Source organism: Oncorhynchus tshawytscha, linkage group LG12 (assembly GCF_018296145.1).
Source record: "Oncorhynchus tshawytscha isolate Ot180627B linkage group LG12, Otsh_v2.0, whole genome shotgun sequence".
NCBI classification, from domain to species: Eukaryota; Metazoa; Chordata; class Actinopteri; order Salmoniformes; family Salmonidae; genus Oncorhynchus; species Oncorhynchus tshawytscha.
Window position 1 is genome coordinate 34,333,172 of NC_056440.1, and position 23,639 is coordinate 34,356,810.

General features: G+C 43.4%; 1 protein-coding gene across 1 annotated transcript in view; it reads right to left on the reverse strand.

The window, feature by feature from the left end:
- The window catches only part of LOC112263001 (rasGAP-activating-like protein 1), a 61,126-nt gene that overhangs the window by 18,079 nt on the left and 19,408 nt on the right, over window positions 1–23,639 (reverse strand). Inside the window, exons 6-9 of the mRNA XM_024438940.2 lie at window positions 22,785–22,914; window positions 8,450–8,531; window positions 8,186–8,326; window positions 7,908–7,999 (exon numbers count right to left, since the gene is read on the reverse strand). Coding sequence (XP_024294708.2) covers window positions 7,908–7,999; window positions 8,186–8,326; window positions 8,450–8,531; window positions 22,785–22,914 — 445 coding nt within the window. The remainder of the gene's footprint in view (window positions 1–7,907; window positions 8,000–8,185; window positions 8,327–8,449; window positions 8,532–22,784; window positions 22,915–23,639) is intronic.

Sequence of the window (23,639 nt, forward strand, 5' to 3'; positions counted from 1 at the left end):
GGAGGTCCTGGGCTGGCGCGATTACAAGTGGTCTGCAGTTGAGGTTGGTTGGACATACTGCCAAATTCTTTTAAAATGGTAGAGAAAATTAACATAAAATTATCTGGCAACAGCTCTGTTGGACATTCCTTCAGTCAGCATGCCAATTGCGCGCTCCCTCAAAACTTGAGACATCTGTGGCATTGTGTTGTGTGACAAAACTGCACATTTAGAGTGGCTTTATATTGTCCACAGTCTACAACGTCTCAACAGTGGAGGATATTCTAGAGCCAGTCTACCCAACGAGTCAGCACACCAGCACATCCAGCAAACCACTCAGGTCAGCGATGCCTGTTTATCCCTCCCGGAGAAATATGAAGGGACAACATCCAAATGCAGTGGCTTCCTCCTTCAGTGCTCCCTCTATTTCTCACATCAGATGGGAGCTCCCACCACCGAGAGGTCTAAGGTTGCCACGGATATTTCTCTGCTGACTGGGCGGGCATTGGAATGGGCTACGGCCGTCTGGGAGAGGAGGAGCTCAAGTTTTATGAGGTGTTCATGGCTCTGTTTTAAATGTATTTTTGATCATCCCGCGGAGGGCAGAGCGGGAGGTGAGTGTCTGCGTCAGCTCCAGCAGAGGAATCTGACGGCTACTGAGTATGCACTTACCTTCCGGACAGTAGCAGCTTCCAGTGGATAGAATGAGTCAGCGCTCAGCACATTATTTAGAAGAGGTCTGCACGAGGAGGTCCAGACTGAACTGGCCTGCCGAGATGACAACCTCATCCTGGACACACTCATTGCAATGGCCATTGTCTGGATAACCTCCTCCAGGAGCTTTGGCATCTCCATCACTTCTCTCCCTCCTTCGGCGAGTGTTTCGGGATCAGAGCCTGAACCCATGGAGGTAGGGGTTACACGTCTTCCCGCTGCAAAACGAGGCAGACGGATACAGCTGGGGCTCTGTCTGTACTGTGCCCAGGGAGGGCACAAGCGCCAGCGGTGTCCATTATTTCAGAATCTGGGATCCATTAGAGCAGAGGGATGGTCACGTGATGTTACATCCCCCGGACCTGGAATGAGTATTCCATCTACTGCTCTTCCTGTTAGACTATTTTTAGTACCCATCACTCTGGCTGACTGTCCCTCATGCCCTGTGTCTACATATTGAGTGGATTCCAGTGCCGCAGGGAACTTTATGGATCAGACCCTTGCTTCCTCTCCTTTTCCAGTTCAAGGTCTCGACTGTCAGCCTCTAGGATCTGGAACCATCACACACATCACCCAACCACTCACCCTCACCATGGAGCCCAATCACCAGGAAAACATCCCTTCATCACCATTGCACCAGTTCACAAGATCATCCTCTGTCTACCTTGGCTTCAGCGCCATAACCCTATCATCTCATGGTCGAGGATGAGAATCACCGACTGGTCACCTGAATGCCGGACGACCTGCTTTCCTGTCCCCTGTGGTTCCAAGTTGTTTGAGAGTCCTGTGGTTTCCCTCCAGCCCAACATCCCGGAGGAATATCAGGATCTAAGGCAGGTATTCTCCAAGACCCGCGCTACCTGTCTACCTCCTCATCGCCCCTGGGACTTTGCCATTGACCAGTTTTCCGGTGCTTTCCCTCCGCGCAGACGCATCTACCCTCTGTCAGTGGCTGAGACCCAGGCCATGGAGGACTACATTCAAGAGGCGCTCCAACAGGGTTTCAACCACAGGTCCAAGTCCCCTGCGTTGGCTGGTTTCTTCTTCGTGGCCAAGAAGGAGGGAGGATTACACCCTTGTATCGATTACCGTGGACAATGACATCACCGCATCGCATCCGGGGGGGGGTGAGTGGAAGACGGTGTTCAGCATGATGTCTGGTCAATACGAGCACTTGGTTATCCACTTTGGCTTAGCCAAGTCAGTGTTCCAGGCATTCGTCAACGAGTTGTTCAGGGACATGCAGACGTCAGGTGATTGTGTACATCGATAACATCCTGATCTTCTCGACCAACCTGGAAGATCACATCACTCACGTTTCGAGCAGTCCTGGAACGCCTCTTGGCTAGCAACCTTTTCGTGAAGGCGGAGAAGTGCCAATTCCACCAGAGGGCTGTCTCTTTCTTGGAGACAAGGGTGGGCCTCGTAGGTTGGTTTGGTCTCCAGCAGCCGACGACGCCTTTCATCTCCTCAAGGAGTGTTTCACCTCCACCCCCTTGCTAAAACACCCAGATCCCACGCTACCCTTTGTGGTTGAGGTAGACGCATCGGAGGTGGGTGTCGGAGCAGTTTTGTCACAAAGACAGGGGGACACACTAAAATTGTATCCTTGTGTTTTCTTCTCCAAGAAACTGCCCCGCGCAGAGAGGAATTACGACGTCAGCGATCGGGAGCTCTTGGTGATCGGTAGCTCTTGGCGGTGAAGTTGGCATTAGAGGAGTGGAGACACTGGCTGGAGGGAGCCAAGGAACCATTTGTCATCCTCACTGACCATCGGAACCTTGAGTACATACGGACAGCGAGGAGACTGAATCCGCGCCAAGCTAGGTGGGCCCTCTTCTTCACCAGGTTCAACTTCACTCTGACCTATTGCCCAGGTTCTAAGAACATCAAAGTCAATGCCCTGTCCCGTATCTACGATTCGGGAGAGGCTCCTCTCCAGAGGGCACCCATAATCCCATCCTCCTGAGTCATGGGTCCAGTGGTTTGGGACGTAGATGTGAACATCCGCCAGGCTCTAGAGAGTGAGCCCGCACCCCAGAATTGTCCTCCCGCGTGCATCTACGTTCCCACAGGGATTGGTTGCTGACCTGGGCACACACATCTACGTTCCCACAGGGATAAGGGATCGGCTGCTGACCTGGGCACACACATCTACGTTCCCACAGGGATAAGGGATCGGCTGCTGACCTGGGCACACACATCTACGTTCCCACAGGGATAAGGGATCGGCTGCTGACCTGGGCACACACATCTACGTTCCCACAGGGATAAGGGACCGGCTGCTGACCTGGGCACACAAATCTACGTTCCCACAGGGATAAGCGGGATCGGCTGCTGACCTGGGCACACACATCTATGTTCCCACAGGGATAAGGGATCGGCTGCTGACATGGGCACACACATCTATGTTCCCACAGGGATAAGGGACCGGCTGCTGACCTGGGCACACAAATCTACGTTCCCACAGGGATAAGGGATTGGCTGCTGACCTGGGCACACACATCTATGTTCCCACAGGGATAAGGGATCGGCTGCTGACCTGGGCACACACATCTATGTTCCCACAGGGATAAGGGATCGGCTGCTGACCTGGGCACACACATCTATGTTCCCACAGGGATAAGGGATCGGCTGCTGACCTGGACACACAGCTGTAGTCAATGGACATCCAGGTATTTCTCACACCATCCATTCCCTCACTGAGAAATACTGGTGGCCCACCTTGGTGCAGGATGTTACGCAGTATCAACTCCTGTTCCGAGTGTGCTCAAACCAAGTCCCCCCGGAATGCTCCAGCAGGGAAGCTCCTGCCGCTTCCCGTGCCTCAGAGACCTTGGTCCCATCTATCCATTGACTTACTGAGTTACTGATCTTCATTCTAGTGGTAGTGGATAGATTCTCCAAGTCATGTCACCTAATCCCTCTTCCTGGTCTTCCCACTGCTCTTCAGGTCACTGAGGCACTTTTCCAGCAGGTCTTCCGGCATTATGACCTTCCGGAGGACATCTCAGTCTAACGGGCAGGTGGAGAGGATGAATCAGGAGCTAGGGAGGTTCCTGAGGACTCACTGTCAGGACTGGCAGGGTGAGTGGGCACGTTCCCTTCCTTGTTGGTATTGTTATTGTGTATCAGCGTACTGCCTTATGTTAGTGTCGTGTTTTTGGTTTTGTTTTATTAAAAGTTTCACCTGCTTCCGACCTTCCGCCCCATCATTACAAAAGCTCCTCTATGATTCAGCTACAGTCACTGGAAGAGTAAGAAAAAATCTGAGAGCGATCCACAAATGTGGACTGTTTTATATTATTCTTAACGATTTCGCACAAATCAGAAAAAATGCAACAAGTCTGTGAAACTACAGTTGAAGTCGAAGTTTACATACACTTAGGTTGGAGTCGTTAAAACTTGTTTAACAACCACTCCACAAATTTCTTGTTAACAAACTATAGTTTTGGCAAGTCGATTAACAATTGTTTACAGACAGATTATTTCACTTATAATTCACTGATTCCCAATTCCAGTGGCTCAGAAGTTTACATACACTAAGTTGACTGTGCCTTTAAACAGCTTGGAAAATGTCAGAAAAATATGTAATGGCTTTAGAAGCTTCTGATCGGCTAATTACATCATTTGATACAATTGGAGGTGTACCTGTGGATGTATGTCAAGGCCTACCTTCAAAATCAGTGCCTATTTGTTTGACATCATGGGAAAATCTAAAGAAATCAGCCAAGGCCTCAGAAAAAAAACATGTAGACCTTCACAAGTCTGGTTCATCCTTGGGAGTAATTTCTAAACACCTGAAGGTACCACGTTCATCTGTACAAACAATAGTATGCAAGTGTAAACACCAAGGTACAATGCAGCCGTCATACCGCTCAGGAAGGAGACGTGTTCTGTCTCCTAGAGATGAACGTACTTTGGTGTGCAAATCAATCAAAGAACAACAGCAAAGGGCCTTGTGAAGATGCTGGCGGAAACCGGTACAAAAATATCTATCCACAGTAAAACAAGTCCTATATCAACATAACCTGAAGGCCGTTCAGCAAGGAATAAGCCACTGCTCCAAAACCACCATAAAAAAAGCCAGACTACGGTTTGCAACTGCACATGAGGACAAAGATCGTACCTTTTGGAGAAATGTCCTCTGGTCTGATGAAACATAAACAGAACTGTTTGGCCATAATGACCATTGTTATGTTTGGAGGAAAAAGGGGGAGGCTTGCAAGCCGAAGAACATAATCCCAACCATGAAGCACGGGGGTGGCAGCATCATGTTGTGGGGGTGCAGGAGGGAGTGGCGCACTTCGCAAAATTATGTGGATATATTGAAGCAACATCTCAAGACATCAGTCAGGAAGTTAAAGCTTGGTCGCAAACGGGACTTCCAAATGGACAATGACCCCAAGCATGCTTCCAAAGTTGTGGCAAAATGGCTTAAGGACAACAAAGTCAAGGTATTGGAGTGGCCAACACAAAGCCCTGACCTCAATCATATGGACAATTTGTGGGCAAAACTGAAAAAGCATGTGCGAGCAAGGAGGCCTACAAACCAGACTCAGTTACACCAGCTCTGTCAGAAGGAATGTAGGAACTTATTGTGGGAAGCTTGTGGAGGGCTACCCAAAACATTTAACCAAAGTTAAACAATTTAAAGGCAATGGTACCAAATATGTATGTAAACTTCTGACCCTCTGGGAACGTGATGAAAGAAATAAAAGCTTAAATAAATAAATCATTCTCTCTACTATTATTCTGACATTTCACATTTTTAAAATAAAGTGGTGATCCTAACTGACCTAAGACAGGGACTTTTTACTATAATTAAATTTCAGTAATTGTGAAAAAGTTTAATTCTAGCTGACTAAGGTGTATGTAAACCTCCGACTTCAACTGTATATATTCACAGTATTATTAATGAATAGTGGTTTATTTGGTAGCCTTTCGTAGTGTGACTTAGTGTGATTTTACACATTTTGTGATTAGTGTGATTTTACTAAATTGCATTAGTACTGTACAAAGTTAGAGGTGCGCTATTTGATAGATTCCTCCTACTTCAGGCTCCAGTGTTGAGACCTGAGGTCAACCTACCCCCGCCCCCACCCCATCTCGTACTTCTGAGTGCGAGACCTTCCCAGGCAGTAGCCTGCTTAGCTCACAAACTAAACTCAGCAAAAAAGAAAAAGATCATTTATAAAAATCTAAATATTTTCACAGATCTTCATTGTAAAGGGTTTAAACATTGTTTCCCATGCTTGTTCAATGAACCATAAACAATGAAATTGCACCTGTGGAACGGTCATTAAGACACTAACAGCTTACAGACGGTAGGCAATTAAGGTCACAGTTATGAAAACTTAGGACACCAAAGAGGCCTTTCTACTGACTCTGAAAAACACCAAAAGAAAAATGCCCAGGGTCCCTGCTCATCTGTGTGAACATGTCTTAGGCATGCTGCAAGGAGGCATGAGGACTGCAGATGTGGCCAGGGCAATAAATTGCAATGTCCGTACTGTGAGATGCCGAAGACAGCGCTACAGGGAGACAACTGATTGTCCTCGCAGTGGCAGACCACGTGTAACAACACCTGCACAGGATCGATACATCTGAACATTACACCTGTGGGACAGGTGTACAGAATGGCAAAAACAAATGCCAGAGTTACACCAGGAACACACAATCCCTCCATCAGTGCTCAGACTGTCTGCAATAGGCTGAGAGATGCTGGACTGAGGGCTTGTAGGCCTGTTGTAAGGCAGGTCCTCACCAGACATTACCAGCAACAACGTCGCCTATGGGCACAAACCCACCCTCGCTGGACCAGACAGGACTGGCAAAAAGTGCTCTTCTCGGATGAGTTGCGGTTTTGTCTCACCAGGGGTGATGGTCGGATTTGCATGTATCGTTGAAAGAATGAGTGTTACACCGAGGCCTGTACTGTGGAGCAGAATCGATTTGGAGGTGGAGGGCCCGTCACGGTCTGGGGCGGTGTGTCATAGCATCATCGGACTGAGCTTGTTGTCATTGCAGGCAATCTCAACGCTGTGCGTTACAGGGAAGACATCCTCCTCCCTCATGTGGTACCCTTCCTGCAGGCTCATCCTGACATGACCCTCCAGCATAACAATGCCACCAGCCATACTGCTCGTTCTGTGTGTGATTTCCTGCAAGACTGGAATGTCATTGTTCTGCCATGGCCAGTGAAAAGCCCGGATCTCAATCCCATTGAGCACGTTTGGGACCTGTTGGATCGGAGGGTGAGGGCTAGGGCCATTCCCCCCAGAAATGTCCGGGAACTTGCTGGTGCCTTGTTGGAAGAGTGGGGTGACATCTCACAGCAAGAACGGGCAAATCTGGTGCAGTCCATGAGGAGGAGATGCACTGCAGTACTTAATGCCGCTGGTGGCTACATCAGATACTAACTGTTACTTCAGGGACACATTATTCCATTTCTGTTAGTCACATGTCTGTGGAACTTGTTCAGTTTGTCTCATTGTTGAATCTTGTATGTTCACACAAATATTTACACATGTTAGGTTTGCTGAAAATAAACGCAGTTGACAGTGAGAGTTTCCTTTTTTGCTGAGTTTACAAAAAATACCCCATAATGACAAAGTGAAAACAAATTTTTTGAAATTATTTGGATACAGCTTTAAAGAACATTTCGATACAGGTAGGTAGTGACAGGTAGGCTAGTTAAGGATCATATCACATCTACCTTATCTAAGCACTTCATGATGACAGAAATGAGTGCTATGGGGCGATAGTCATTTAGTTCAGTTACCTTTGCTTTCGTGGGTACAGGAACAATGGTGGACATCTTGAAGAAAGTGGGGACAGCAGACTGGGATAGGGAGAGATTTAATATGTCCGTAAACACTCCAGCAGGCTGGTCTGCGCATGCTCTGAGGACGCGGCTAGGGATACCATCTGGGCCGGCAGCCTTACAAGGGTCAACACGCTTAAATGTCTTACTCACATCGGCCATGGAGAACCTAACCTTAACCCCAAACCATAAAATTAATTCCTAACCCCAAACCTAAACTGAACCCCAATTATAACCCTAACCTTAAATCTAACACCTAAGCCTAAAATAGCCTTTTTCCTTGCAGGGACTGGCAAAATGTCCCCACTTGTCTGAATGTTCCTTGTTTTACTATCCTTGTGAGACCTCTAGTCCAAAAACAAAGAAAACACATACACACACCCCTTACCCTGCATCATCCTCATGGTTTCCCAGGGGCAGCAGACGAAACCAACCCTGCAACACAGGTGTCTTGTGCAGGCAAGCAAAAGGGATTTCCACCTGAACAGGAAAACAAATAACCGAAACATCATACCATACACTAAACTGAAACAGCACTCTAGCACCAACAATACATATTGGCATTTGTAAAAATATGAATGATTCCACATAGTAGAAATAAGTATAATGTGTCCTCACAGAATAACATAAGTAACACAATAGACATTAGGAACATAACCTCTTCACCTTTCCCAGGAAGTCATTCTTGCCCACCATGTCCCAGTCCCAGACTTCCACTGTGACATTCCCTCCCTCAGTCAGCTCCCAGGTCTCCAGCTCCAGCTCCAGGGTCTCACTCCAGTGTGGAAAACGAGTCTTCTTAATGATCTAACACACACACCAGAAAAACCCTTCATTTACTATTTCACATGCTCAAATCAGTCTTTGTTTCCACTAAAGTTGGTGATAATTCAGACATGAACATGTAATCTGGCTCATCTCCCACCTCACCGAAGTTTCTGCACTGTGGTTATTGAAGAGGATTCTGGCAAAGGGGTCAGAGGTTCCAGAGATGTCTCTTGGTGCCAGGTCTCTAAGAGGTCAACGAACAGAAACACATTAATGTATGAGCAACCCCCCAGCCCCTTTACCTGTCCCTATACATGGTGCTGGAATGATTCAATGAGTGAGATGATATGTGCAGATCATTCCTCTAGATTTGACATTACTCTGCTAAATCTAAAGATGAGAGAACTTTGAACAGCATAGAAGCCATCTAACATGGGCCTGTGTTGTGAGACAGTAAGTGTAGTGAGAGTATGACTCAGACTGAACTGCATCCATGAGCAGAAGGCAAGCTGCTGAGCATTTCACCGTGGACATTTGGGCAATATTTGGTTGAGACGTCGATCAATGAGGTTTGAACCTTTAATCACCCACTCAAAAAGACAGCCAGAAGTTTGTTGAATTCCCAATGTGTTATCATTATGCTTTCAACCAATATAAAAGCAAAGTCCAATGGAAAAATAAGGTCAGATGTTTTGTTTAGTTGTCTAAATGTGTTATCAATGCGCTTTCAACCATTTAAAACCACAACAAAGTTCAAATAGGAATACAATGTCAGATATTTTGTGTTTATACAACAACTTAATGTGTTATTATCGTGCTTCATCTAATAGCACAACCAAATGACTTGGATTGTAGTTGAGATTACATTAAAAGTACATGGTGCAAGTGATCAATGCTGATTATTACATAAATTGTGATCTCCACTGAGACTATCAACATTTAAATGATATCTAATGCTGAATGATGGATAGTTTCATCTGAGCCACTGGCTTAATCCTATTCTTTTTTCTTTTGGTTTAGTTGGAGACGTGAATCCAACATTTAATTTATTAACTTGTCGACAAGTTGATGGGCTATTTATACAATTGCAAATGTGGTACTGAAATGTGTTTGGATGTCAACAAATTCCAGTTTGTCTACAAATTAATCATTTTTATGTTGGATTCACATCTCCATCTCAACCAATAATTAAAGTTAAAGAATAGGACTAAATTCAATAAAACTTTATTTAAAGTGCTTTTTTTTTCATCTTTATTTAACCAGGTAGGCCAATTGAGAACAAGTTCTTATTTACAACTGCGACCATGCCAAGATAAAGCAAAGCGACAAAAACAACAGAGTTACACATGGGATAAATAACACAATAGAAAAATCTGTATACAGTGCAAATGAAGTAAGGAGGTAAGGCAATAAATAGGCTATAGTGGCGAAGTAATTACAATTTAGCAAATTACACTGGAGTGATAGATGTGCAGATGAGGATGTGCAAGTAGAAATACTGGTGTGCAAAAGATCAGAAAAACAAAAACAAATGTGGGGATGAGGTAGGTAGTTGGTTGGATGGGCTATTTACAGATGGGCTGTGTACAGCTGCAGCGATCGGTAAGCTGATCAGACAGCTGACGCTTAAAGTTAGTGAGAGAGATATAAGTCTCCAACTTCAGTGATTTTTGCAATTTGTTCCAGTCATTGGCAGCAGAGAACTGTAAGGAAAGGAGGCCAAAACAGGTGTTGGCTTTGGGGATGACCAGTGAAATATACATGCTGGAGTGCGTGCTACAGGTGGGTGTTGCTATGGTGACAAGTGAGCTGAGATAAGGCGGAGCTTTACCTAGCAAAGACTTACAGATGACCTGGAGCCAGTGGGTTTGGCGACGAATATGTAGCGAGGACCAGCCAACGAGAGCATACAGGTTGCAGTGGTGGGTAGTATATGGGGCTTGTGACAAAACGGATGGCACTGTGATAGACTGCATCCATTTAATGTTTGATTTGATTAAATTTAGTCCTATTCTTTAACTTTGATATTAGGTTGAGATTGAGACGTGAATCCAAAATACAGTGCCTTCGGAAAGTATTCAGACCCCTTGACGTTTTCCACATTTTGTTACATTACAGCCTTACTCTAAAATGTTTATTTTTTATTTTTTAATTCCTCAGCAATCTACAGAAAATATCCCATAATGACAAAGCGAAAACAGGCTTTTAGAAATGTTTGCAAATAAATATATACCTAAATACTTATTTCATAAGTATTCAGACCCTTTGCTATGAGCTCAGGGCCATCCTGTTTCCATTGATCAGCCTTGAGATGTTTCTACAACCTGATTGGAGTCCACCTGTGGTAAATTCAATTGATTGGACATAATTTGGAAAGGCACATACCTGTCTATATAAAGGTCCCACAGTTGACAGTGCATGTCAGATCAAAAACTAAGCCATGAGGTCAAAGGAATTGTCCGTAGAGCTCCGAGACAAGATTGTGTAGAGCCACAGATCTGGGAAAGGGTACCAAAAAAATTCTGCAGCATTGAAGGTCCCCAAGAACACAGTGGCTTCCATCATTCTTAAATGGAAGAAGGTTGGAATAACCAAGACGCTTCCTAGAGCTGGCCGCCTGGCAAAACTGAGCAAATGGGGTAGAAGGGCCTTGGTCAGGGAGGTGACCAAGAACCCAATTGTCACTTTGACAGAGCTCTAGAGTTCCTCTGTGGAGATGGGAGAACCTTCCAGAAGGACAATCATCTCTGCAGCACTCAAGATGAACAGAGCAAAGTACAGAGAGTTCCTTGATGAAAACCTACTCCAGAGCGCTCAGGACCTCAGACTGGGGCAAAGGTTCACCTTCCAACAGGACAACAACCCTAAGCATACAGCCAAGACAACGCAGGAGTGGCTTCGGGACAAGTCCCTGAATGTCCTTGAGTTGCCCAACTAGAGCCCGGATTTTAAACATCTCCAGAGAGACATGAAAATAGTTGTGCAGCAACGCTCCCCATTCAACCTGACAGAGCTTGAGAGGATCTGCAGAGAGGAATGGGAGAAACTCCCCAAATACAGATGTGCCAAGCTTGTAGCGTCATACCTAAGAAGACTCGAGGCTGTAATCACTGCCAAAGGTGCTTCAACAAAGTACTGAGTAAAGGGTCTGAATACTTAAGTCAATTTGATATTTTCTTTTTTAATAAATGTACCAACATTTCTAAAAGCCTGTTTTTGCTTTGTTATTATGGGGTATTGTGTGTAGATTGATGAGGGGGAAAAAAAATTTAGAATACGGCTGTAACTTAACAAAATGTGTAAAAAGTCAAGGGGTCTGAATACTTTCTGAATGCATTGTATGTGCCTTTCGTAATTGTTTTAATTGATGTAGTACTGTTCTTGTCTATTAATGTTCTGTATTATGTCATGTTTCATGTGGACCCCAGGAAGAGTAGCTGCTGCTTTTGCAACAGCTAATGGGGATTCCAATGAAATACCTCAAACTATTGTTAATTTGTAGACAAACTGGAATTAAAGCCAGACTAATTCAGTGGAACTATCCAAGCAGGAGATACCTCTCCTTCAAATGTTTATATTTGGTTGCATTGACAATCAAACAAAATATAAATATCCAGTTTGTCTACAAATTAATAATTTATATGTTGGATTCATGACTCCATCTCAAGCAAAAATACAAGTAAAAAAAATAGGACTAAATCTAATCAAACATTCAATGCACTTTAAATAAAGTTTGATTTAGTCCTATTCTTTAACTTACAGTGCCTTGCGAAAGTATTCGGCCCCCTTGAACTTTGCGACCTTTTGCCACATTTCAGGCTTCAAACATAAAGATAAAAAACTGTATTTTTTGTGAAGAATCAACAACAAGTGGGACACAATCATGAAGTGGAATGACATTTATTGGATATTTCAAACTTTTTTAACAAATCAAAAACTGAAAAATTGGGCGTGCAAAATTATTCAGCCCCCTTAAGTTAATACTTTGTAGCGCCACCTTTTGCTGCGATTACAGCTGTAAGTCGCTTGGGGTATGTCTCTATCAGTTTTGCACATCGAGAGACTGACATTTTTTCCCATTCCTCCTTGCAAAACAGCTCGAGCTCAGTGAGGTTTGATGGAGAGCATTTGTGAACAGCAGTTTTCAGTTCTTTCCACAGATTCCCGATTGGATTCAGGTCTGGACTTTGACTTGGCCATTCTAACACCTGGATATGTTTATTTTTGAACCATTCCATTGTAGATTTTGCTTTATGTTTTGGATCATTGTCTTGTTGGAAGACAAATCTCCGTCCCAGTCTCAGGTCTTTTGCAGACTCCATCAGGTTTTCTTCCAGAATGGTCCTGTATTTGGCTCCATCCATCTTCCCATCAATTTTAACCATCTTCCCTGTCCCTGCTGAAGAAAAGCAGGCCCAAACCATGATGCTGCCACCACCATGTTTGACAGTGGGGATGGTGTGTTCAGGGTGATGAGCTGTGTTGCTTTTACGCCAAACATAACGCTTTGCATTGTTGCCAAAAAGTTCAATTTTGGTTTCATCTGACCAGAGCACCTTCTTCCACATGTTTGGTGTGTCTCCCAGGTGGCTTGTGGAAAACTTTAAACAACACTTTTTATGGATATCTTTAAGAAATGGCTTTCTTCTTGCCACTCTTCCATAAAGGCCAGATTTGTGCAATATACGACTGATTGTTGTCCTATGGACAGAGTCTCCCACCTCAGCTGTAGATCTCTGCAGTTCATCCAGAGTGATCATGGGCCTCTTGGCTGCATCTCTGATCAGTCTTCTCCTTGTATGAGCTGAAAGTTTAGAGGGACGGCCAGGTCTTGGTAGATTTGCAGTGGTCTGATACTCCTTCCATTTCAATATTATCGCTTGCACAGTGCTCCTTGGGATGTTTAAAGCTTGGGAAATCTTTTTGTATCCAAATCCGGCTTTAAACTTCTTCACAACAGTATCTCGGACCTGCCTGGTGTGTTCCTTGTTCTTCATGATGCTCTCTGCGCTTTTAACGGACCTCTGAGACTATCACAGTGCAGGTGCATTTATACGGAGACTTGATTACACACAGGTGGATTGTATTTATCATCATTAGTCATTTAGGTCAACATTGGATCATTCAGAGATCCTCACTGAACTTCTGGAGAGAGTTTGCTGCACTGAAAGTTAAAGGGGCTGAATAATTTTGCACGCCCAATTTTTCAGTTTTTGATTTGTTAAAAAAGTTTGAAATATCCAATAAATGTCGTTCCACTTCATGATTGTGTCCCACTTGTTGTTGATTCTTCACAAAAAAATACAGTTTTATATCTTTATGTTTGAAGCCTGAAATGTGGCAAAAGGTCGCAAAATTCAAGGGGGCCGAATACTTTCGCAAGGCACTGTAGATGTTTGGTTGAGATGGAGACGTGAATTGAACATATTAAACATCAATGTGAAGATTACATTTGAAATCAATGAAAGCTTGATGCCCTAGGCCTATATGTGTTGTTTTAGTTGAACCCTGGTTTGAATTCATTTGCTTTGTTAAACCTACCCTTTGGAATGACTTTGATAGTAACAGTCAAAATAGCACATTGGTAGTAAACAATAGTGATGGGGGGGAAAAACCTGTACTTCCACCAAAATGCCAGGATTTTTCCTTCATAGCTTGTTCTCCATCTGCTTTTTAAATAGGGAGCCAATTTGTTTTCAGCACTTTTATTCTCATGACTAATCAAAAGTCATTTTCTCATGACTCTCTCTGTCTCTCTATTGTGAGCAATATGCTTGGAACATCGAATCGCAATAAAATCATAGTATCGAATCGCAAATACATGTAGAATTGATTGGAAAGGAGCATCAAGTTCATCACCTTTCACCACCCTGTGAAGTTCATCATAACTTATTTCATCATTAGCCTAATAAACTCAATGCTTTCCTGACGAGTTGTAGTGGGAGGACCACGCAACATGTCATCGCGTGACTTGATGGTTATTATATAAATATTTGCGCATAACTGTTTCCACCAACATTTCTTGCATAATTAATTTTACAGACACAAAAAGATCCCAACGTGTGTAGCGTATTTTGTTTTGTCAACATTTTGAAAGTTACCCAACATTTTTCTGTTTCCATCAGGCCTGTCATGACATTTTTTTTAAAGATTGGTTTATGTTGAAAATCGGATTACAATGATGACATAATCGTGTGGTTTGAAATGTCACCCTCAAATCAGTTGATGTCTTTTCAAATCCAATTTGCTCCATGATTCCACATCACAATAGGTAAACAAATTTAGTTGAAACAACGTTAATTCAACCAGTTTGTGCTAGTGGGATGTTTCCCATGCGGTGCTCTGCTTCCATGAGAGAAAACAAAGTTGTTTCATCCCATAATCTCAAGTCTCTGGAACGGTATCCTCATTATTCTTGGTTCTCACCCTTTGCGCAGAAGTTGGTGTATGTCATGATGGAGACCAGGCATGAATTATCCGTTTTTTTTATGTTTAATAACTCTTAAATCAGACAATTAACATGCAGTCCACCGAGCTACTATCTGCTAGTCCTCATTGCTAGGTTAGTCCTATTACCGTAGTTCGCTAGGTCAGTCATACCTATCAGACATTACTACATATCGGCTTTTCTGAGAGGAATCAAAACTATAACATCCTCTCGACCTAATACAAATATTCACCCTGTGGACCGTTTCAATACAAATACAAATATTTGTTTTTCAATAACATACAGTATATATTTTTGTTGTAACATATTAACATACGTTTTGTTTTTCTCTAACATCGACAATACACATAACTGTGTCAACTAGGACATAGGGGTAGACAGCCCCTTTGTCCACGGGAACATAAGGATTATTCTGCCCCAAAACAGTTGCTGTTCCTATACCTCTTTCTTTCTTATGTTTTTCTCAGGTGTCTATTAACCTCAGTGGTAGTTTTACCTCTCGAGGTCATTCTCACCAGTTGTGGTGAGGCTGGCTGAGGTGGTGGACTGAGTGAGGGAGCTGGCTGGCCCTCACTTGTAGACTGGGTGACTCTTTTGTTGTTCTGCTGCTGTCTCTCTGGAGTAGGTGACTCTGGAAAAGCCTGAAGGTGTTGCATGTTTCTCTGAGCGATGGTGCCGTGTTCAGTTTCCACAACGTAGGATCTCGGCTCTGGAGATTTGCTGATGACAACTGCTGGTGTTTTCCATCCTTTCTCTCAGTCCAGCTTGACTCTTACACTCTGTCCAGGGTGTAATTCCGGTAGGGGGGCGCACTGAATGCCTCCTGTTATAGAAGAACTGGTAAACTTGTTTAGCTTTCTTGTCCTTCTGTTTAACACTGTTGTGGCTGATGCGTTTTGGTTGGAGTTTCTCATCAATCACGGGGACCGTCGTCCAGATCTGACGTCCAGTCATGAGTTGTGCTGGGCTTGCTCCCGTTGCGCTGATGGGTGTGGCTCTGTAGCACATTAGAGTCATGTGTGGGTCTGGTTGTTTAAGAATTTGCTTAGCTGTCTGTACAGCTCTCTCCGCAGCTCCATTTGCCTGCGGGTAATGGAGACCGGAGGTGGTATGAGTAAAATCATACTTCTTTCTGAACTCCTTGAACTCAGTGCAGACAAACTGAGTAGCATTGTCACTAACGAGCTCTGTAGGTACAAACATACCATTGAGGCGGTGGATGACCTGCTGGCTAGTGGTAGTGGGCAGGTGAGCTATTTCTATGTCCCTAGAATAGTAGTCCACCACTATGAGGTATTTCTTGCCCTATAGCTCACACAAGTTGGCTGTGATCTTCTGCCACGGACCCTTAGGTAAAGGTGTGATGACAAGTGGTTCTCTCTTTTGAGTTGGTATGTTCTCTGTACAGAACCTGCATGACATCACTTTTCTCGCGATGTGGGCACTGATGCCCGGCCACCACACCGACATCTTAGATCTTTCTCTGCACTTTGTCAGCCCCATGTGACCTTTGTGTATCTGTTTCCCTCTGTGAAGCTGTGATGACAATCCTGTCTTGATATAGCACAAGTCCGTCCCGCTCCGATAGATGCGCTCTCGCTGTGTGGTATCACTGTAGAGTGTAGGGTAGCTAGGGTAGCTGCACTATTCTCTGAGGCCAGCCTTTTTGGATGTAGCCCATGACCATTTGGAGGTGTGCATCGTTGCATGTCGCCTCTCTGATGTCATCCAACCTGTGTGCAGACACTGGTCTGTTCTCCTCCACAGCCTCCACATATGCTTTGACTTCTTCTTCTGTGTCTGACGTGTTTTCTTTCAGTGGGTTTCTTGAGTGTGTCAGCCACCACTAACTGCTTCCCAGGGAACACTGCTTTCCCATTGACACGCATGAGGCGCATGAGCAGTTGCTGACACCTAAGTGGTGCTTTGTCCAGGTCGTACGTGTTGATCAATGGAACGAGTGGCTTATGGTCTGTATGTAAAACAAAGCTGCCCAACCCCTGCAGGTAGTGGGCAAATCGTTTGCATGCACATACACCTGTAAGGCACTCTTTTTTCATCTGCGCGTACCTTCTCTCAGTCTCTGTGCGTGAACAAAAAACACAACAGGATGGAGCTCGCCTTCCTCTTGTTCCTATAGGAGTGTAGCTCCGAGGCCATAGCTACTTGCGTCTGCACTGACCACAGTTGGTTTGCCGGCATTGTAGTATGCCAATACCTGCTCCTGTGGGTCTCCCCACATCTCTCTTTTCAATAGCTCAGTGATGGGGTGTAGCACTGATGACAGGCACGGCTCAATGATGTTTGTTGGACTGGGCATCTCGGAGGTGTCTTTCACTTTGCTGTCATCCGGATTTATCCCATCCGCTATGATCACATGACAGAAGTACTGGATCTCCGACTTCCCAAAGTGGCACTTGTTTTTGTACAGCTTTAGTACTGACTCTTTGATGGGTTGCAGCTGGGTTCAAACGGTATCTGACAAAAACCGCTAGACGCATCGAGTGTGGAGAAGACTCTCGCCCTGGATAGCTTGGGTACTATATCCTCCAAGGTGAGTAAGATGAACCTCTCCCGCTTCACTGCTTCGTTGAGTCGTTTTAAGTCTATGCATGTTCTCACTTTGCCATTTTTCTTCATCACCAGGACAATGGGAACACACCAGTCTGTAGACTCGGTTTCTCCCTCTGATGCCATTTCTTTCCATTCTGTTGAGTTCATCCTCCGCTTTTGGAAGGGAGTGGAAAAGGAATTCCGCGTGGCGAAGTCAGAGAATAGGGGACTGCATCGGGCCTAAATTCAAGCTTGACCGGTTCACAGTTCAGTGGCCCTATCTCTCCAAACACATCTGTGCTGATCTCATCTGCTCTGAGGAACAAACTCATCTTGCAAGCAACGGTTCTGCTAACTTGGTTATTAGCATATGGTCCTTGAATCACAAAGATCCAGAATTGGTATTTTCTCCTTTTCTTTCACTCATGGCTAAGAATTTTCCCATTCAGTCAAACCTGCCACCTGGGCTGCGAACATCAGTTACAATGTTAACCAGCCGGGGGCACTGTTGCATTCTCTGGTAAGTGCTCTGAGACATCGCTCTAACATCAGCACCGGTGTTAATCTTGAACTTTACAGGTGTGCCATTTACTGGGAGCTCAACATGCCACTGATCTTCAGACTACTTAGTAACTGATCCTAAAAAGAATGCCCCTTGCATTTCCTCTACATCCTCAGCTGTAACTTCTTTGACCATTTTTGTTTTGCATGCAATCTCAAAATGCCCCATTTTGTTACACTTCCTGCATCTTTCGTTGAGTGCTGGACAATTTTCACTGTAATTATGGCTGTGGTTACAACGTGAGAAATTCCCCTGTTTTGATTGACTATTTCTTTGCTTAAACTGTTTGTTCTATGCTGTGGTTTGCCTCTCATCAACGTAGTTCTCAGCTCCCACTCGCATGTCCGTGCTGCTTCTTTATCTGCTCAGACTGGCATGTGATTTGTATCGCCTTCTCCAGTGTCAAGTCTGCCACCAGCTGTAGCTTTTGTGAAAGATCACTGTCCATAAGGTCAATCACAATCCTGTCCCTTATTTGTTCATCCTTTGTAGTTCCAAACTCGCAGTGTTCAGCTAGCTCATACAGATTCCTTACAAAAGATTCCATTGTCTCTCTCCCCTTTTTATTTTAATCCGTTTATGGAAACATGCTCGTTCGTGAATCACGTCGCGCCGTGGCACAAAATGTTCATTCAGTTTTTCAATCACCACATCATTGTTGAACTCATCATTAAAGTAATCAAAGGAGAATGCATTGTAGAAAATCTCTGCATCTTTCCCCATTGCATAAACTAGTGAATTCACCTGCACCACACCGGTCTCCTTATCCAGTTTCGATGCTACTCGAAAACAGGAAAAACGTTGTCTCCAGATCGGCCATGCCGATGGCGACGGCTGTGAAAAATCGAACGGCTCTGGTAGGTTGAATTTCGACATTTCCCCACTAATCTTCGACGTGTGAGTTCTTTAATTCTGACAACATGTCATGATGTGGTTTAGTTATGTTACAAACTCTTAAATCAGGCAATTAACATGCAGTTCACCGAGCAACTATCTGCTTGTCCTCACTGCTAGGTTAGTTCTATTAGCGTAGTTCGCTAGGTCAGTCACATCCGGTTATGATGATGACACGCATAACCAATCAATTACAGATATATCTATCAGACATCACTACAGTATACAAATGTTGTTAGGATTAATTTAGTAGAAAATAACTCAATTGAAACCCCTAATCTCAAATGTTAGGCAGTAATGAGAGCTTGCCAGATCTAGTTAGAAGCCCTCCTTCAGGGGGTCTTGAGCACATTGCCACTGATTGCTCAAACCCTGCAGAAACAGCCAAGCTGGACAGATGCCATGCTTACAGTGCTCAGTCCCCATCACGTTATTGAAACCCTCTCAGGGACCTCTCTTCCTCTCATTTCTTAATGGCTTTCTCTGTGGCACATTCCTTTTTCTAAATGAGCGTATCCTCCTCAAAATCTGCTTACTGTAACTCTGTGGCCTTGGTGTCTGCTGGCACTTCAACAGGCGGGTAAACACAATCTCCTCTGGGATTTGTATTTATTTTAAGAATAAAGGCGACATCAATAACATACAGTGCCGTAAGAAAGTATTCACGACGCCAATGGTGACTTTAAAACAGTTACACAGTTTACATGGCTGCGATTGGAGAAAATTGAGGATGGATCAACAACATTGTAGTTACTCCACAATACTAACCTAATTGACAGAGTGAAAATAAGGGAGCCTGTACAGAATACAAATATTCCAAAACATGCAACATGCATGTGGCAAAGCCATTACATTTTTTTCCTGAATACAAAGTGGGGGGGATTTGGGGAAAATCCAACTACTACTACTTTCAAGCATAGTAGTGGCTGCAACATATTATGGGTATGCTTGTAATCGTTAAGGACTTGGGAGTTTTTCAGGACTTAAAATAAACGGAATGGAGCTAAGGAGCTAAGCGCAGGCAAAATCCTAGAGGAATACCTGGTTCAGTTTGCTTTCCATCAGACACTGGGAGTTTAATTCACCTTTCAGCAAGACAATAAGCTAAAACAAGGCCACATCTACACTGGAGTTGCTTACCAAGAAATCAGTGAATGTTCCTGAGTGGCCAAGTTACAGTTTTTACTTAAATAATCTTAATTCAAAAGGCATTCGCACATCTGAGCTATCTTTTTTGCATGTGCATGGTAACAGTTGAATAAGGTGAGAAAAAAGAAGGAACCCGCCCACTGCTCTTTATAGTATCACTTCTCTTTAATAAGCTTTACTTATAGGTCTCAAGGCCTTCCTCAGAGCTTTTGTGAGTTGTTTTAAAATTAGCACCCTTATGTAGACACAGCTCCACCCACATACATTCCATGCATCGAATGGGGTTGGAGTCGAGGGAAAATGAGTGTTACCAAACATAACAACGCGCATTTCATAAATATTTAATAATGTGTGAACATAAAACGTCTTAAACACATCTGTAAAACCACAATGAGGACATCGACCCATCAAGCAACTTTTCATAAATCATTGGGAATAGCCCAAGATAAGCGTCAGAGAAATTTGAAATGGGGGCATTAATTAACATTTACAACATAACATACATAGGCATTTCATCATTAAGACCTTTGGGAAATAATGTCTGGAGGGTGAAAATCCCAAAACATGATATTTTGCTCAGAGTATTATCTATATCACCTCCCCTATCTGATATCTTAACTTTCTCGATGCCACAGAACCTAAAAGTAGAATGTCCTGTTTTTGTTCGTTAAAATGTACTGCGACTGGATAATCCCTGTTGTTACTCCTCATTTAACTTTTATGTTCATGAATTCTGTTTGAGAGAGCAAGAGGTTTTACCTACAAAACACAGCCCACATGAACATGTAATCATGTAGATAACATGGTTGGGTTTGAGCACGTAATAATGTCATTTATTTGGAACCTGTATGTGGGTGGCAGAAATATTCACACTTCATATTACTGCACGGTGTGCAACCTCTGCATTTATAGCTACCATTCGGAAGAAGGCGAAAAAATCCTGGCTGATTTTCTTTAGTGGCTGGCAGTTGGCATGGACCAATTTATCCCGTAAGTTTCGACCTCTCTTATATACAATAAGTGGTGGATTCTTAAATTCAGCTGGCAAAACTGGGTCCGATGATAAAACATGCCAGTGTTTCTTGACAGCATCTCCATATTTGGAAGCGCTTCGGTCACCTGGCTTTCGGCAGGGATTTGACGACAAGAAAAATACAAAAAGTTCACACGCATAGAAAGCGATTTGTGTGTTCAATCAATTTTGAATTCAGGCTCTAACACAACAAAATGTGAAATAAGGCAAGGGGTATAAATACTTCTTCAGACACTATTGATTGATGAACATTGCAGATATTGTCAATAAAGTTTTTTATCGATATGACATTACATAACACTAATAATAATAAAAACCTAACAAGACAGGAAACAAGACAGCACCTTTCAACCATATATATCAGTGTCTGGAATATTAAACAACAAGTAATAATAATAATATAAAAAAGTTACAATAATAATCAAATAAATTATTTGTACTAACTTACACCCTCGCTTCTCACGCGCATGTCCCTTAAATAAATCAAAAAGTGATCCCACATCGTACTAAATTTCCCTTTCCTCTCCTGTCATTTTGCTATCATTGATTCATGAGATGCAGTCTCCACCATAAATTTCAGCCAATCTGCACTCTTCCAGTTATGAGTATAGTAAGAAAACCCACTGAGGCAAAACCAAACTTTTCTTTGCTAACGTCTGGTGCTAAAATATAGTGGTGGAAAAAGTACCCAATTGTCATACTTAAGTAAAAGTAAAGATACCTTAATAGAAAATTAAAGTGAAAGTCACCCAGTAAAATTCTACTTGAGTAAAAGTCTAAAAGTATTTGGTTTGATACTTAAGTATCAAAAGTAAATGTAATTGCTAAAATATACTTAACTATCAAAAGTAAATGTACAAGTATAAGTAATTAAAAATTCCTTATATTAAGCAAACCAAATATCATCATTGTTTTTTTGTTTTTGTTTACAGACAGCCAGGGGCACACTCCAACACTTAGACATCATTTACAAACAAAGCATTAGTTTAGTGAGTCCGTCAGATCAGAGGCAGCAGGGATGGCCACGGATGTTCTCTTGATAAGTGTGGGAATTGGAACATTTTCCTGTCCTGCTAAGCATTCAAATTGAAAGAAGTACTTTTGGGTGTCAGGGAAAATGTATGGCATAAAAAGTACATACATTTCTTTAGGAATGCAGTGAAGTAAAAGTAGTAAAAAATATAAATAGTGAAGTAAAGCACAGATAAACGACTTAAGTAGCAAAAAAACGACTTAAGTAGTCCTTTCAAGTATTTTTACTTAAGTACTTCACACCACCGGTAAAATAGATATATCCCCTAATGAGAACAGCTGTGGGGACTCTGGGATAGGCTGTCCCACCCATTCTTCAAGCTTTTGAAGAACCTCCTTCCAGAAAAGGAGCACCATGGGACAATCCCATATAGCATGCAGAAAGGTACCTCGCAATTCCAGCATACATTATTTTGCAATAAAACCTATTTATTTCATCTAACAGGGGTCCAATAGTACCTATAAACAATCTTATGTGTACATTTCACCCTTGCAACCCTGGTACACCACCCTACATTGGAAACAATATTTTTTCCATACATCCTCCTCAATGTCACAATTAAGATCCCTCTGCCAAATCAACCTTAAAATCTCACAATTTCCATATTTTGCATTCGAGACTCTTTTATAAAACACTGAAATGGAGTGTGATATTCCTGGTAACATGAAATATTGCATGATGATCTGTCACACAGAGGATGAGCATTTTGACAACCTTTTGAGATTGAAGAAGCAGTTATATATTTCAACAAGAAGTTATGTATTTGAACAAGAGACCATAACGGCTTACAGTAGCATCAATTAGGCAATAAAGTGGGTGTATTACCTGGCCTCTATGAAATGGCAGCGCAGTCCTATCCTCTTGGCATCTCTGAGAAGCTCCAGACCCAGGTGGATCTCCCCCTGCACTTCCTCATCTGGGTCCACCCGGGTTAGATTCAGCCAGTTATCCAACCCTGGACACAGGGGACATTTTACAACGCATACACAATATATACAAAAGTATGTGGACATCCCTTCAAATTAATGGATTCGGCTATTTCAGCCACACACGTTGCTGACGGGTGTATAAAATCTAGAACACAGCCATGCAATCTCCATAGACAAACATTGGCAGTATAATGGCCTTACTGAAGAGCTCAGTGACTTTCAACGTGGCATCCTATGGCATAGGATGCCACCTTTCCAACAAGTCAATTAGTCAAATTTCTGCCCTGCTAGAGCTGCCCCGCTCAACTGTAAGTGCTGTTATTGTGAAATGGAAACGTCTAGAAGCAACAACGACTCAGTCACGAAGTGGTAGGCGACACAAGCTCAAAGAACGGGACCTCAGAGTGGTGAAGTGCATAGCGCGTAAAAATCACCTGTCCTTGTTTGCAATACTCACTACAGAGTTCCAAACTGCCCCTGGGAGCAACGTCAGCACAATAACTGTTCGTCGGGTGCTTCATGGGTTTCCAGGGCCGAGCAGTTGCACACAAGCCTAAGATCACCATGCGCAATGCCAAGCGTTGGCTGGAGTGGTGTAAAGCTCGCCGCCATTGGACTCTGGAGCGGGGTACACGCGTTCTCTGGAGTGAAGAATCACGCTTCACCATCTGTCAGTCTGACAGATTAATCTGGGTTTGGTGGATGCCAGGAGAACAATAACTGCCCCAATGCATAATGCCAACCAAAGTTT